The sequence below is a fragment of the Rhinopithecus roxellana genome, chromosome 2 (assembly GCF_007565055.1).
Source record: "Rhinopithecus roxellana isolate Shanxi Qingling chromosome 2, ASM756505v1, whole genome shotgun sequence".
Lineage (NCBI taxonomy): Eukaryota > Metazoa > Chordata > Mammalia > Primates > Cercopithecidae > Rhinopithecus > Rhinopithecus roxellana.
The window spans coordinates 56533131-56549151 of NC_044550.1; the positions used below are offsets into that span (position 1 = coordinate 56533131).

General features: G+C 34.9%; 1 protein-coding gene across 3 annotated transcripts in view; it reads right to left on the reverse strand.

Moving 5' to 3' along the window:
* Positions 1 to 16021, reverse strand: part of LRBA (LPS responsive beige-like anchor protein) — a 779214-nt gene that overhangs the window by 575484 nt on the left and 187709 nt on the right. For all 3 annotated transcript variants that reach the window (XM_030916318.1, XM_010372523.2, XM_030916327.1), the window contains exon 31: positions 2985 to 3118. In XM_030916318.1, the coding sequence (XP_030772178.1) occupies positions 2985 to 3118 (134 nt within the window). The remainder of the gene's footprint in view (positions 1 to 2984; positions 3119 to 16021) is intronic.

Consider the following 16021-nt stretch of genomic DNA (forward strand, 5'->3'; position numbering starts at 1 on the left):
GCAGTAATGTTCATGGCATCAATTAACGGAATAAAACAGAAGCAATACACTGAAATGGAGAACCCATATGACAGTAACAAGAGCACAGTGAAAGAGGAAAAAGAAGAGTCAGATGTGGAAACCAAAATAAATGGTAAACAGAAAGACCATCATCACAAGGAAGACTTGAAATAACTGAAAAAGGAATAACTTTTTTTTTTTAATGGGGGTAGGGTTGGGGGGGAGAAAAGTTTAAAATTCTAGTTCAAGATGGAAAAAAAATTGGTAACCATTTTAGAAACTCCATCAAAAATCATACAAAATTTAAGCAACAGAAAAATAAGATACATTATGAGCTGGATCAATGGTACAGGGTTTTGTAGATTTTGCCAATAAACACAACAGTCTTCAAGATAGCAAATTGTTTTGTAATTCTGCATAGTTTTTCAAAGTGAGTATTTTAAATTACAATAAATTTACTGGAAAAAATACAATGGCTTCAGAGAGAAATGTATAATACTGTTACATGTAAAATATTACCCATATGTCTCAGCTGTTTCTTATCTCTTCTGAAAACTCCATGACTTAAATTTTAAAGAACAGACTTAAAGGCAATCAAACGGTCCTATTTAGTCTGTTCCCTAAACTGAAACTAGAGGGCAGTATGAGAAAATATTTTACTCAGTATACTCTGAATTTCTGAAATCACATTTGATTTGGGATGTTACTGAAAAATTTACTATAACTGAATTTAAAAGATGGCATGTAAATCATTTCATAGATATTAATAACTATTGCATTTTCACAAAAGGGACTACTCTAGAAAAACCATAGTTGATTCTTTTTTTTTTTTTTTTTGAGACGGAGTCTCGCTCTGCAACCCAGGCTGGAGTGCAGTGGCCGGATCTCAGCTCACTGCAAGCTCCGCCTCCCGGGTTTTACGCCATTCTCCCGGCTCAGCCTCCCGAGTAGGTGGGACTACAGGCGCCCGCCACCTCGCCCGGCTAGTTTTTTTTTTTTTTTTTTTTTTTTTTTTTTTTTGTATTTTTTTAGTAGAGACGGGGTTTCACTATGTTAGCCAGGATGGTCTCGATTTCCTGACCTCGTGATCCGCCCGCCTCAGCCTCCCAAAGTGCTGGGATTACAGGCTTGAGCCACCGCGCCCGGCCATGATTCTTTTTTTAAAGGACTTTGGATGGGATGGAGAAGCGGAAATGTGCATACTCAGCTCCAAATGAATTATCAAATTATTTCTTCTCCAAAGTGGGGGGGGGGGGGGGGGGAAGAGGCATCAGAGTATAATGGAACAATAAAAATGAAAAATTTGCTAGAGTTTCAGGCCCATTTTCCTTTGTAATTCTCACTGGGCCAGGGGAAACCAGCGAGGGAGAGAATGAGAGGGTATTTGAGAATTCTCTGTACTTCAAACTCAATTTTCCTGTAAACTTAAAACTGATCTTAAAAAGTCTATTAATTTTTGAAAAAAATTATAAAATTAAAAGCAAGACAGACAAAACTCTGATACAATTGCAGCTTTTGGTTTCAAAGTAGAAAAAAATTTCTAATTACTATTTTTCCTAAGAATATAAATAATACAAGACTATTAATTAAATTTTAGAAATACCACCTAAAGTAAATTTCGAAAATCAAAACTGTCAGTAGCCCAACTTCATGGAGAGCCAAATGACTTCATAATACACTTTCTTGCTTTCACCATGTAAAGAAGGTAGATAAGCCACTTGGTTGTAATTATATGGTACGTAAAGAATTGCATATAATTTTCTTTTACTTAACGTACTGAACATTTTCTCTTATCACTAAGTACTATAAAATTAGTAAAAAATTAAACAGGTTTAAAACTTTTGATAAAATATATTTTTGTTAACACAAGTACAATAACAAATAAAAAGAGAGAGAAGACAAAAGAAATAAACATAGTATTTGTTTCTAGGATATATGATTAGATAGTACACATCAAGGAAAAAAAGTTCCCAGCTACTGGACAGTAGCAACATCAAGTTTGGAAAAAACTCTCCAAGATACGCTAATTTGCCAAATAAAGTAGAACAGCAGAACAGAAGGCAAACCCTGGCCTGAGATATCCCAAAAGAAGTAACAGCATTATTTCTGTTCTCAATATAATCCACCAGGCCATTCCTTCAAAATTTCTTTATTTTTCATCAATCTCAACCTAGAATCATAAGATGAATGTTTTGGTGGGTACAATATCTTGTTATTAACCTTAAGAAACATCAAAATATCCAGAAGAAAACCACTGATACCCCTTTGTTATACTTGGTCATTTTAATACTGCACATTCCTCAAGTTTACCCCGTATCACCACAAAGCTTCCCATCATCGTATAGAATCTTGCATCCATCCATATATATGCTTTTATACATGGAAATAATTCTGTATCCATATATATGCTTTTATACATGGAAAGAATGTAGAAGGAGAGATGGACAAAAATAAAATTGCTATAGGAGGAACTGAGCCAGTATGACCATTGTTAGAATGATGCTACACTTCAGAGCAGCATTCCTTTCCAAGCCTCTAATTCAAAAAAAATGCCAAAAAAAAAAAACAAAGCATTGGATACTATATAAATATTTGACAACCAGTAACCATATTAAAAGATTATATGTCAACAAGACTTTCTAATTTAGGCCACTATCAATATACATCTTCTTAAGTGCAGGGAAAGAAAACAAAGGAAAAAAGTATTTTTATGAATCTATGATTCATCCATGCACTCATCTACCCAACTAGCAGCATCTCATCTACCACACAATATTAGGTTTGAGTGGAGAAAATACTAAAATCCTCGACTTAAGTTCTTTTAATTTTACTCAAATTTATTCAGAAAAGTAGTAAACAATCAACAGGATAAAAGCACAATGGTTTCTAATGTGCCCTCAAATTTTAAGTTAATCAAAAATCCTAAGCTTTGCTAAAATGAGATCTAAAAACATTTTTGTTGAAATCACTGATAACTAGCTCACCTGGTGATTCTCCTCCCACATCTGAGGCTTGGACTGAATCCACTGAGGAAACCACACTGACAGCATTGGTAGGTACACTTGTAGTAAAGGTGGAAGGTGAGACTGCTGATTTTTTTGCTGCAACAATGACACTTCTGTAATAAAGAAAGTAAACATATTGAAAGATACAAATTGATCTCTTGAATTAATTACATGAATTTCAAAACAGAAACTAGATAGCTAACTTATTTTTCTAATTTTTCTTTCTTATTACAATTTGATGTACAATTTAGACTTTTCACCCAACATGAAATCTCTTCAATACTGTCCATTTTTATCTGCATTTCACTATGAAAATATAACAATCCATTTTAACATTTAAACTTATATTTACCACATAGTATTTTTAAAATTTAGGATTATCTTTAATTATCTAACAAATAAAATATAACCAAAAGTATTAAGGCAGAAAATTCAACGTTTCCACAAGAATTGTAAAGCACTGCTAATCTGAAATAATAAAACCTTAGAACTCTCATAAGCTTAAAAAAAAGTAGATATAAGCAATTTGCTAACATGTATACAACCCAGTTTTTCATTTTTAAACCCCAAAGACTGTATCTTTTGATAATATATAAAAAAGTAGGCCGGGCGCGGCGGCTCAAGCCTGTAATCCCAGCACTTTGGGAGGCCGAGACGGGCGGATCACGAGGTCAGGAGATCGAGACCATCCTGGCTAACAAGGTGAAACCCCATCTCTACTAAAAAAATACAAAAAACTAGCCGGGCGAGGTGGCGGGCGCCTGTAGTCCCAGCTACTCGGGAGGCTGAGGCAGGAGAATGGCGTGAACCCAGGAGGCGGAGCTTGCAGTGAGCTGAGATCTGGCCACTGCACTCCAGCCTGGGCAACAGAGCGAGACTCCGTCTCAAAAAAAAAAAAAAAGTAATGCATAGGAATAAAAACTATATGCAAAAATATCAAATAATCAAAGTTCTTTATCTTGTACCTTACTCAAAGGCAGATATTTATGATATACCAATTTCAATTAAAATGTAATACTTTATACCAAACAGTAACTAAAAGACCTTGTTAGTCATAACTTAAAAGGCATTTTTAATTGAAGTTGGCTCTATAAACATGCAAAAACTCAGTTAATGAGGTAAAGAGGACAGCTGATATATAATGCATTCCCACAGCAGTGCTTACTTTTAATTACCTGGTGTTAACCATAAGCCTGAAGTCTTCAACATTCAATTTATTTAATCACATCTTTTGTTGACAGTACTATAACTGCAAGCTTCAAGTATTCCCTTAATAGCTTTAAAGTATTCAGCTTCTAAACAAAGTAACTTAGGTACTTGATCCCAATACATGCATTCAAAAGTGAAAATTATGTAATTCCAATATTTTAATAATACATTTTTGTAGTTATTTTTAAAAACACACACACAAAGCAAAATAGGTTTCGTTTTACTTCAGTGCCTATCATGTGAGGGCAAAGACTGTTGCCAATTAAATCAAGTTCTCTTGTGCTAGGCATGGCTTATTCAACGTACTTGAGGGTAGCTGGTGTCACATCATTATAAGGGTGACTGCCAATGTTAACTATATACTAAAAAATAGAAGCAACAGCCACCTGAGCCCCCAATCCAAAATCGTGTGCTTAAATCATGGCAGCTTATATCAGATGAAGATTATTGACTTAAGGGGGAGTAGATATGACGTGTGTGTGTGTGTGTGCATGCGTGCATGAATGTGTGTGTGTACGTGTGTGTTAGTGGTCACACACTAACCTTCAAAAACAATACGAAATGTAATTTGTAGTATTTCCTACTGGAAGGAGAAATTTAAAACCCACTGCTTAAGAAAATCACTGACTTCCAGCAATGTTTGTGCAGAGGAGGGAGGAAAAATATGAAGAATTTACTTTCACATTTGTTCACAAAAGAAAGAACCAGCAAGATCTAGTTTATTCATACGATAAGTAGGAACTGAATGGAGCAACAGAAAAGAACACTTAGAAAAGTGCAATTGCTTTTTCTATAATCAAAATGTAAGATATATACCTATCTATGCTATGACTCAACACTTTGATTTCTAGGAATTTCCTCAAGAAAGCTTATGTCCACAAAATATGTATACAATAATGTTCATATAGGCTTTATTTACAATAGGCAAAAGCCGGAAATAGCCCTAATGTCCTTTATGCAGATATAGAAAATTTTAAATGGTACTATGCTTCTGGAATGGAATATTATTCAGCAATAAAAGTTAACAAACTACTGATGAATGAAATGAAAAGGTAACAAACAACATGGATGAATCTCAAAAGCATTATGTTGAATGAAGCCTTATACTAAGGAGTATATACTTTATGGTGTTGTTTTTTTTTTTTTTTTTTAACATGCATGTCTAGAACAGGCAAAACTAATGTATGGTATACAAAGTCAGAATTAATAATTGCCTCTGGGGGCTATATAGGAACCAGAATTGGCTGGGACAGAGAACTTTCAAGACCAGTGATATCATGATGGGGACTTGGGGTTACACAAATGTGTAAATTTGTCAAAACTCATCAAACGGTACACTTAAGACTTGTGTCTTTCATTGTATGTAAATTTTAGATTAAAAAAAGGTATTGATCTCCAGTTAGAAAGTTGCATGCTAGCTGAAATATTTAATCACATTTATTTAATCACATCTTTTGTTGACAGTACTCTAACTGCAAGCTTCAAGTATTCCCTTAACAGCTTTAAAGTATTCAGTGTCTAAACAAAGTAACTTAGATACTTGATCCCAACACAAGCATTCAAAAGTGAAAATTATGTAATTCCAATATTTTAATAATACATTTTGTAGTTTTTTTTAAAACACACACACAAAGCAAAATAGGTTTCGTTTTAAGAGTGAAGTGAACTGATATCTTCAATTTTGAAGTACATTACAAAAATAAGATTGATTGATGAATACATGGTGAAGCAAACAGAGTTAAAAGCTAATTGTTGAATCTCAGTGATGGGTCTACAGGTGTTCACTGTACAACTCTTTCAACTTTTCTGTTTGCCTGAATATTTTCATAATAAAACACTGGAAAACTGGTAACAGAACAGAATTTACTACAGCTGTTCCAAACATGCACAATCCCTATTTATTCAAGAGGACATGGCTAATTAAACTCAACAAACAAACTCAAATTCATTTCTAATCCTTCATCCTCTTGCTGTTAATGTCTCAGTCACAAATAAGGTCTTATTCTTTTATTCAGTTCAGGAAATATTTATTGTCCAAGATCTTTCACCTATTGTCAGGAATGACAGATCAGAAGTATGGCTTTCTACATGAATCTATATTTTGCATGTTCCTCACACACTTCTTCAACACGCTCTTACGGTTGCTAAGTGTGTTGTGTCATTTCACAACTCCAACCCTTTGTATATACGCCTCCTCTGCCAAGATGTCTTCTTCTTAATCCTGCTTGCTTGTTAGGTAATATAAAATTATAAATTCTAATAGCAGCTAAGATAAATGAAGCACTGACAATATGCCAAGAATTATTATTCAATTTTCAAAACAATCCTAAGGTACGTATTAATTCAATTTTTAGAAATTTTAAATCTAAACCTCAGAAAGGTAAAGTAATAACCAAAGTAAACAGTAGAACTACCATGCAAATCTAGGTTTATCTAACACCAGAGCCTCGAATTTGAACCGTTTCCCCATGTTGACCTTTCTTAAAACTTTTGAGATATAATTCACATACCATTTAATTCACTAAAAATATACAATTAAGAGATTTTTAGTAGGCTCACAAAGTTGTACAATTATCACTACAATCATATTAACATTTAAACATAATTTTAGAATCATCTATAAGCAACAGTAATAAAGATCTCTAGCATATAAATTTATATACTATCATAAAATCACAAAAATATATCTGCTCATAAATTTTTAAAAGCTGCATTCTTTCACGTAGCTACATAGTTAGTTCATAATAGAGAAATAAAATTCATCAATTTCCAAATTAACTGATTGATTCAAACCAATTCCAAGGAATTAACACAATACTGCTTCAGCTTAAGGCTACACAGAAACAAAGAAAAATCAAAGTTACAATAATCCCATTAAAAGGACATGAAGCAGTAGGTAGATTTTGAAATATTTTCATTGTCTTTACCAATCATTGTCATTATTATTATAAAGTTTCAGTGTAAAAGACTAAAATCTTCAACAGAGGAGATCTTTATCGTGTTTATCTTGTTAAATATAAGTATAAATCTAAATTAGTAAAGCATGTTCTACAGTTTACAAAAATAATCTAGAATTTTAAACTTACCAATAGTTAAGATTTATCATGCAAAAACTAAGCATTTATCTTTTTATACGATGCATTGGAAAACACAGAGAAAATGCAACATGCATTTGACAAAACTGAGACTTTACATGACAGGCAATGTGCTAGGGATATTTCTGGCACCTTTCTCAGGCTACAGCTCAAGTTTCTATTTAAGAAACAAATTGAAATCTTTTTTAATGTTTAAGAACAATTATTGGAATTTTTTATATCTACATCAATTTTAGCAGAAAGTGCTTCAAACTTTTTAGCATAAGGAATTTGAAAGACAGACAACCAATTATGCAAGCTAGTTTCCCAAATTGTCAATTATAAACCAAATACTAAAGAGATAAAAATTGTTATCATTTTTTTCTTTATGAACTCACTATGAATACTTAATATTTGTGGGGCACCGTGCTTAAGAACATACACAAATTACCATATTTATATTTATGACAACCTTTGAGGTTAGTAGTATATATTATTATGCTAATTTTACAAATGAGAAAGAAGTAATTTTCCTAAAGTCCCACAGAGAACAAATGAAAATACTGTTGCTGGATTTTTTCTTTCCCCCGAACAAGGGATACTCATTTCAAAGTTTCTTTTAATTTACTGGCAATAGGCAAATAGTAACAATGCCTTCCAGATCAATAAAGTTGAGAAGTTCCATTTCAGTATTATATCAGTTTCAAATATCACAAACCCTCACACAAATGCTATTTTATTTAACATATAAATAGTTCACTAAAGGAAAAAAGAGCATTTCAGCCTACCACTTTAGTCCCTAAGGATCCAGTTGAAAAGCCAGACCAGTCCTTGAACTTTATCAAGATAAATTCCTGGCATTCACTAATCATCAGAGAGGATCTTCAAATTAGATAAGAGCAAGAATTTTGGCATGGGAATGAACACAAACACCTTTGTGTTCACAAAGGCCCATAACCTGGCAGCCTTTCAGCAAGGTTTTATTCATGTAGCTGTTACTCTAAACTTTCCAGCTATTCCTTGGAAGTTGATAATACTTAAGATATGAGGAGAGTTGTGATTTCTGACATAGCATTCCTGAGATAAATACATGATCAGAGGGATGCTTTGAAATTCCCAAAGATATTCCACTAGCCCACGGCAGCATGAAAGTTTTTAAAAAGGTGCCTCTAACCAAGAAAAAAAGGGAGGGTAAAAAACAGAGCAGTTTCCTTGCCATCAGAGACTGTTAAATGAATACCAGACATGTCAAATTCTACAGAACATCCTGGAAATTGCTACCATCAAAATTATCTGTTGTTTTCTACTTCAATAAACCCCTTAAAATGTATTATGCCTAAGCATGATTTCCTAAATATGTTCATGATCTACTCACTGAAGACATCAGTAAGGCACAAATTTAATTTCTACGATATTTAAAAAAGAAATAAATGCTAAAATATATAAAATTTGGATCATTAGTAAACAATGTAACTATATTAATAACACATATTAAATTTAAAAGTATAGCCTCACATATTTTTGAGTACTCAATCTAACACGAACAAATCTAAATAAATTGTAAAAATTGAGAATGGACAGGGCACAGTGGCTCACGCCTGGAATCCCAATGCTTTGGGAGGGCAATGCAGCCAGATCGCTTGAAGCCAGGAGTTCAGGACCAGCCTGGGCAACACAGCAACACCTCATCTCTAAAAAAAAAATTTTAAATAGCTGGACATGTTGGTCGCAGCTACTCAGGGGACTGAGGAAGAACGATCCCTTGATTCCACGAGTTTGAGGCTACAGTGAGCTATGACTGCCACTGCACTCCAGCCTGGGGGGCAGAGCAAGACACTGTCTCAAAAATAAAATAAATAAATAAAAATTGAGGACAGGCGCAGTGATTCATGCCTGTAATCCCAACACTTTGGATCACTTGAGGCCAAGAGTTTGAGACCAGTCTGGCCAACATGGCAAAACCCCATCTCTACTAAAAATACAAAAACTAGCTGGGCATGGTGGCACACACTGGTAATCACAGCTACTCTGGAGGCTGAGGCACAAGAATTGCTTAAACCTAGGAGGCGAGGTTGCAGTAAGCCAAGATCACACCACTGCACTTCAACCTGGGTGACAAAGTAAGACCACCTCAAAAAAAAGAATAGCAAATTCCAAATTATACCAGACACAGCTTTTTCCATTTAAAAATACATGTCTTCAGTATCATTCTAGACAGTGCTCTTTTACTCTTTAATGACTGCATAATATTTACTATGTTTTTCAAAAATAATACATGTAACCAATCATTTATAGATTGGCAGCTATAAAAACCAACTTTCCACTATTATAAAACAATTTTGCTATAAAATGCAGCAAGGTAAATCATTCAAAAGAGACAGGTCGTTTAGTGTCACCATTTAATTGTAATAAGGCCATAAGCTATTACTTAACTCCTCTGTGACTGAGTTTCTACATCTTTAAAGTAGGAATAAAGATAGTTATCTATCTATTCTAAATGCATTTAGGGTAGAACTTCACAGACTAAAATAGGCAATTCCACCTGCAGAAAGCATTTTATACTTGGTTATTACTTCTGTATGAACTTCCAGAGTGGAAGTTTATATATTTTAATTTTTAATTAACATGCCAATTTACCTCCAATAAACTGTAGCAATATGCACTCTCAACAGTTTAAAAAAAAAAAAAAAAAAAAAGTTTCCTCATATCCTCATAAATAACAGCTGTAATTTTTTTAAAAACCTCTGCTAATTTAATTGAGGGAAATTATATCACTCATTTCTTTTTAATCTCATGAGTACATAATAGGTGTATATATTTATGGGGTACATTTAATATTTTGATACAGGCATGCAATCATAATCATATCAGAGTAAATGGGGTATCCATCACCTCAAGCAGTTATTTCTTTGTGCTACAAACATTCCAATTATACTCTTTTAGTTATTTTTTAACTGAATAGTAAATTATTGTTGACTGTAATCACTCTGTTGTACTAAAAAAAAATAGATATTATTGATTCTATCTAACTATATTTTTGCACCCATTAACGATGTCGACTTCCCTCCTAGTCTACAGTACCCTTTCTAGCCTTTGGTAACTCTCATTCTACCCTCTATTTCCAGGAGTTCAACTGTTTTAATTTTCAGCTCCCAAAAATGAATGAGAATATGTGAAGTTTGTCTTTCTGTGCCTGGCTTATTTCACTTAATATAATGATGTTCTCTACTTCCATTCATGTTGCAAATGACAAGACCTCATTATTTTTTATGACTTAATAGTATTCCATTCTGTATATATACACCACATTTTCTTTATCCATTCATCTGTTCGTAGACACTTAGTTGCTTCCAAATCATGGCTATTTTGAATGGTGCTGCAATAAACATGGGAGTGCAGATGTCTCTTCAATAAACGGAGTTCCTTGCTTTGGGGTATACACCTAACAGTGAAATTGCTGAAACACATATTAGTTCTATTTTTAGTTGTCTCGGGAACCTCCAAACTGTTTCCCATAGTGGTCACAGTAATTCACACTCTCGCCAACAGTATATGAAGGTTCCCTTATCTCCACATCCTTGCCAACATTTGTTACTGCTTATCTTTTGGATATAAGCGATTTTAACTGGAGTGAGATGATATCTCATTGCTTTGATTTGCATTTCTCTGATCAATGATGTTGAGCACCTTGTCATAAAATCGTTTGGCATTTGTATGTCTTTGAGAAATGTCTATTGAGATCTTTAGCCTAATAGTTATCACTTTAAAGTTATCACTTATCATTTTAATTAAATTTTTAAAGTTATCATTTAAAATTTATCAAATTTTAAAGTTATCATTTAAACATTAAATGATAAATTATTTAATTTAAAATTTAGTAATATTTTTAAATTATTATTAATACATTTCTTCCTATAGAGTTAGTTGAGTCCCTTATATATTCTGGTTATTAAAACCCTTGTCAGTTAACCAGAATATATAAGGTTATTATATAATCCACAGTCTGTGGGTTGTCTCTTCAATTTGTTGATTGTTTTCTCTGCTATGCATAAGTTCTGTAGCTTGATGTGATCTCATCTGTCCATGTTTGCTTTCACTGCCTGTGCTTTTGGGGTATTACTCAAGAAATCTCCCCAGATTAACGTCCTGGAGAGTTTTTCCAACGATTTCTTTCAGTAGCTTCATAGTTTCAGGTCATAGATTTAAGTCTTTAATCCATTTTGAACTGATTTTTGTATACAGCAAGAGATAAAGGTATTCATTCTTCTGCATATGGACATACAGTTTACTCAGTACCACTGAGAAGACTGTCCTTTTCCCATTGCATGTTCTTGGCACCTTTGTCAAAAATTAGTTCACTTGTAGAAGAGATGTGTGGATTTATTTGAGTTCTCTATTCTGTTCCATTGGTCTATGTATCTGTTTTTATGACAGTATCATGCTGTTTTGGTTATCACGGCTCTGTAGCATAATTTGAAGTTTTGTTCTCTTTGCTCAAGATGGCTTTGGCTATTCTGAGTCTCTGTGGTTCCATATAGTTTCTAGTATTTTTTTTTTTATTTCTGTGAAGAATGTCATTGGTATTTTGATATAGATTGCATTGAATCTGTAGATTGCTTTGGGTAGCATGAACATTTTAACACTATTAATTATTCCAATCCATGAACATGAAATATCTTTCATTTTGGGGGTCCTTTTTAGTTTCTTATATCAATGTTTTATAGCTGTCATTGAGGGATCTTTCACTTCTTTGGCTGTTTATTCCTAGGTATTTTACTTGTAGCTATTGTAAATTGGATTGCTTTCTTGATCTCTTTTTCAGATTGCTCACTGTTAGCATATAGAAATGATACTGATTTTTGTATGCTAATTTTTGTCATGCAACTGTACTGAATTTATCAGTTATAATACTTTTTTACGGACTCTTTAAGTTTTTCTAAATATAAGATCATATCATCTGCAAACAACTGACTTCTTCATTTCCAATTTAAATGCCCTTTCTTTCTCTTGTCTGATTGCTTTACCTAGGACCTCCAGTACTGTGTTGAATAAGAGTAATGAAAGTGGGCATCCTTGTTTCATTCCAGATCTTAGAGAAAAGGCTTTCAGTTTTTCTCTGTTCCAAATGATACTAGCTGTGGATCTGTTGTTTATGGCTTTTTATTGTGTTGAGGTATGTTCCCTCTGTATGCAGTTTTTTGAGGGTTTTCATCATGAAGAAATAGTGAATTTTATCAAATGTTTTTCAGCAGCAATTGAAATGATCATATGGCTTTTGTCTTCCATCCTATTGATATGATGTATCACACTGATCAATTTGTGTATGTTCAGACATTCTTGCATCCCCAGAATAAATTCCACTCATTATGCATCAATTTTAAAAAAGTTTTTTTAAGACAGGGTCTTACTCTGTCACCCAGGCTGGGGTGCAGTGGCATGAACACAACTCACTGTAGTGTCAAACTCATTGGGCTCCAGTGATCCTCCCACCTCAGCCTCCTGAGTAGCTGAGACTACAGGCACACATCACCATGCCCAGCTAATCTTTTTATTTTAAAAGCTCACCATGTTGCCCGGGCTAGTCTCAAATTCCTGGACTCAAGCAATCTTCCCACCTCAGCCCCACAAAATGCTGGAATTACAGGTGTGGGCCACTGCATCCAGACAAAAAGATAAAAAGAAATTCATAAAATGAAAAATCTCAGAGGTTATGAAAATAAGTCAAAATATATCAAAAATTATACACACAAACACTTAGAAATAGTACATGGTACCATCTGCAGTTAAAAGAAATGTAAACAATGTAAATGTCAATTATTACAGCATAACTGTATAAAATTAACATTAATCCATACTATACTACTATAATAACTTCATAGCTACTTCCTGCCACAATTGCATTGAGCTCCACTATTGTGAGCATCACTTAAAATGCTGTGTGATGCTAGTCATCTCAGAGAACACAGTTAATCTCTTTTCTTTTGGGGGGACGGGGTGAGGAGTTTTGTTCTTGTTGGCCAGGCTGGAGTGCAATGGCGCGATTTTGGCTCACTGCAACCTCCACCTCCCAGGTTCAAGCGATTCTCCTGCCTCAGCCTCCCAAATACCTGGGATTACAGGCACCCGCCACCATACCTGGATAATCTTTTTGTATTTTTAGTACAGATGGGGTTTCACCATGTTGGCTGGGCTAGTCTCGAACTGCTGACCCTCAAATGATCCACGCGCCTCAGCCTCCCAAAGTACTGGGAAGTTCACCTCTCCAGTAAACTGTGTATCACAGTAAAAGTGATCTCTCCCACTTCTCATATATTTTTCATCATGTTTAGTGCAATACTATAAACCTTTAATAACATAATGGGACTCATACAAAGTGCCACTGGCAATACTGGACATGCTCCCAAGGAGCAGGGAAAAGTCATGACATTATAAGAAAAAGTTGAATTGCTTGATATGTACTGTAGATTGAGGTCTGCAGCTGTGGTTGCCTGCCATTTCCAAAGAAATTAATCAAGCATAAGGACCACTGTAACAAAAGAAAAGGAAGTTGGCAAAGTTGTTACTGCAGTGACACCAGGAGGCGGGGAAAAAAATGCATTTTTTGTGAAATATCTTTATCTTGCACTGAAAATGCAGCTTTTATGTGGATGCAGGATTTCTATAAGAAAGGCATACCTATAGACTCTAACATGATTTGAGAAAAACTGAAGTCATTATATGTCAACTTAAAGAAGAATCTAAAGCTAAATTTAATGCCAGTGAGGATGATCAAGATAACAGGAGAAGCAGCTTCTGCCAACCAAGAGGCAGCAGCTGAGTTCCTAGACATCATTAAGAAAAACATTGAGGAGAAAGGATCAGCCTGATCAGGTTTTTAATGCAGACAAAAGTAACCTATTTGGGGTAGGTGGGGGAAGCCACAAAGGATACTTATTAGCAAGGAAGAGAAGTGAGCACTAGGATTTATGGCAGGAAGAGATAGGCTAACTCTACTGTTTTGTGCAAATGCAGTTGGGTTTATGATCACGATTGCCCTTATCTAATAATATAAAGCTGCTAACCCCTGAGCCATGAAAGGAAAACACAAACACCAGCTGCAACTATGTTGGTTATACAAGAAGGCCTGGCCAACGAGAACCCTTTTTCTGGATTGGTTCCATTGAAACTTTGTCCCTAAAGTCAGGAAGTACCTTATCACCTTATCAGTAAGAGATTAACTTTTAAAGTTCTTTTGCTATTGGACAATGCCGCTGACCACCCAGAACTTCATAAGTTCAACACTGAGGGTGTTGAAGTGGTCTAACTGCCCTCAAACACAACTTCTCTAATTCCACCTCTAGAACAGGAGGTCACAAGGACCTTTATGGTTCATTACACATGGTATTATTAGGAAACAACTGTCAACACTATGGAAGAGAACCCAACAGAACATCATAAAAGTCTAGAAGGATTATACCACTGAAGATCATTGTTACAGAAAAAGCTGTGGAAACCATCAAGTTTGAAACAATAAATTCCTCCTAGAGAAGACTGTGTCTAGGTGTTGTGCATGACTTCACAGGATTTCTGACAGAACTAATGAAGGAAATCATGAGAGATCATAGATATGACAAAAAGGTGAGGGATGAAGGGTTTCAAGATATGAATCTTGGAGAAATTGAAGAACTAACAGATACCACAACAACAGAGGGATCAACAGAGGGAAAACAACTTGATGGAAACAAGAATATCCAAACCACTATCAGATGAGAAAGACAGAGAAGAAGCAGTACCAGAAAATGAACTGACATTAGACAATCTGGCAGAAGGATTCTAATGATTCAAGACTGCTTTTAACTTCTTTTATGACATGGACCCTTCTATGACACAGGCACTGAAACTAAAGCAAATGGTGAAAGAAGGGTTTGTACCACATAGAAACATGTTTAGACAAATAAAAAAGCAAAAAGGTCAGAAAGAAATTACAATGCATTTCTGTAAATTTACACCAAGTGTGTCTGCCTCTCCTGCTTTCCCTTTCACTTTCTCCACCTCTGCTACCTCAACTGCCTCTGAGATACTAAAATCAACCTCTTCTCTTCCTCCTCCTCAGCATACTCAACATGAAGACAAGAAAGATGAAGATCTTTATGATGATTTGCTTCCCCTGATGAACAGTAACATATTTCTTATGATTTTTTTCTTTTCAGACAGAGTTTCGCTCTTGTTGCCCAGGCGAGAGTGCAATGGTGTGATCTCAGCTCATTGCAACCTCCGCCCCACCCAGGTTCAAGCGATTCTCCTACCTCAGCCTCCGGAGTAGCCTGGATTACAGGCACATGCCACCATGCCCAGTTAATTTTTGTATTTTTAGTAGAGACTGGGTTTCACCATGTTGGTCAGGCTGGTCTCGAACTCCTGACCTCAGGTGATCCACCCACCTCAGCCTCCCAAAATGCTGGGATTACAGATGTAAGCCACCGCACCTGGCCTTTCTTATGATTTTCTTAATAACATGTTCTTTTTTTCTAGCTTACTTTACTGTAAGAGTACAGTATATAATACATATAATAATCAAAATATGTGTGAATCAACTGTTTATGTTATCAGTAAAGTTTCTGATCAACATAAGCTATTGGAAGTTCAGTTCTGAGGGAGTGAAAAGTTATATGCGGATTTTTGGCTACACAGGGAGTCAGCATCCCTAATCTCCATGTTGTTCAAGGGTCAGATGTAGAAACATACCAAAATGAA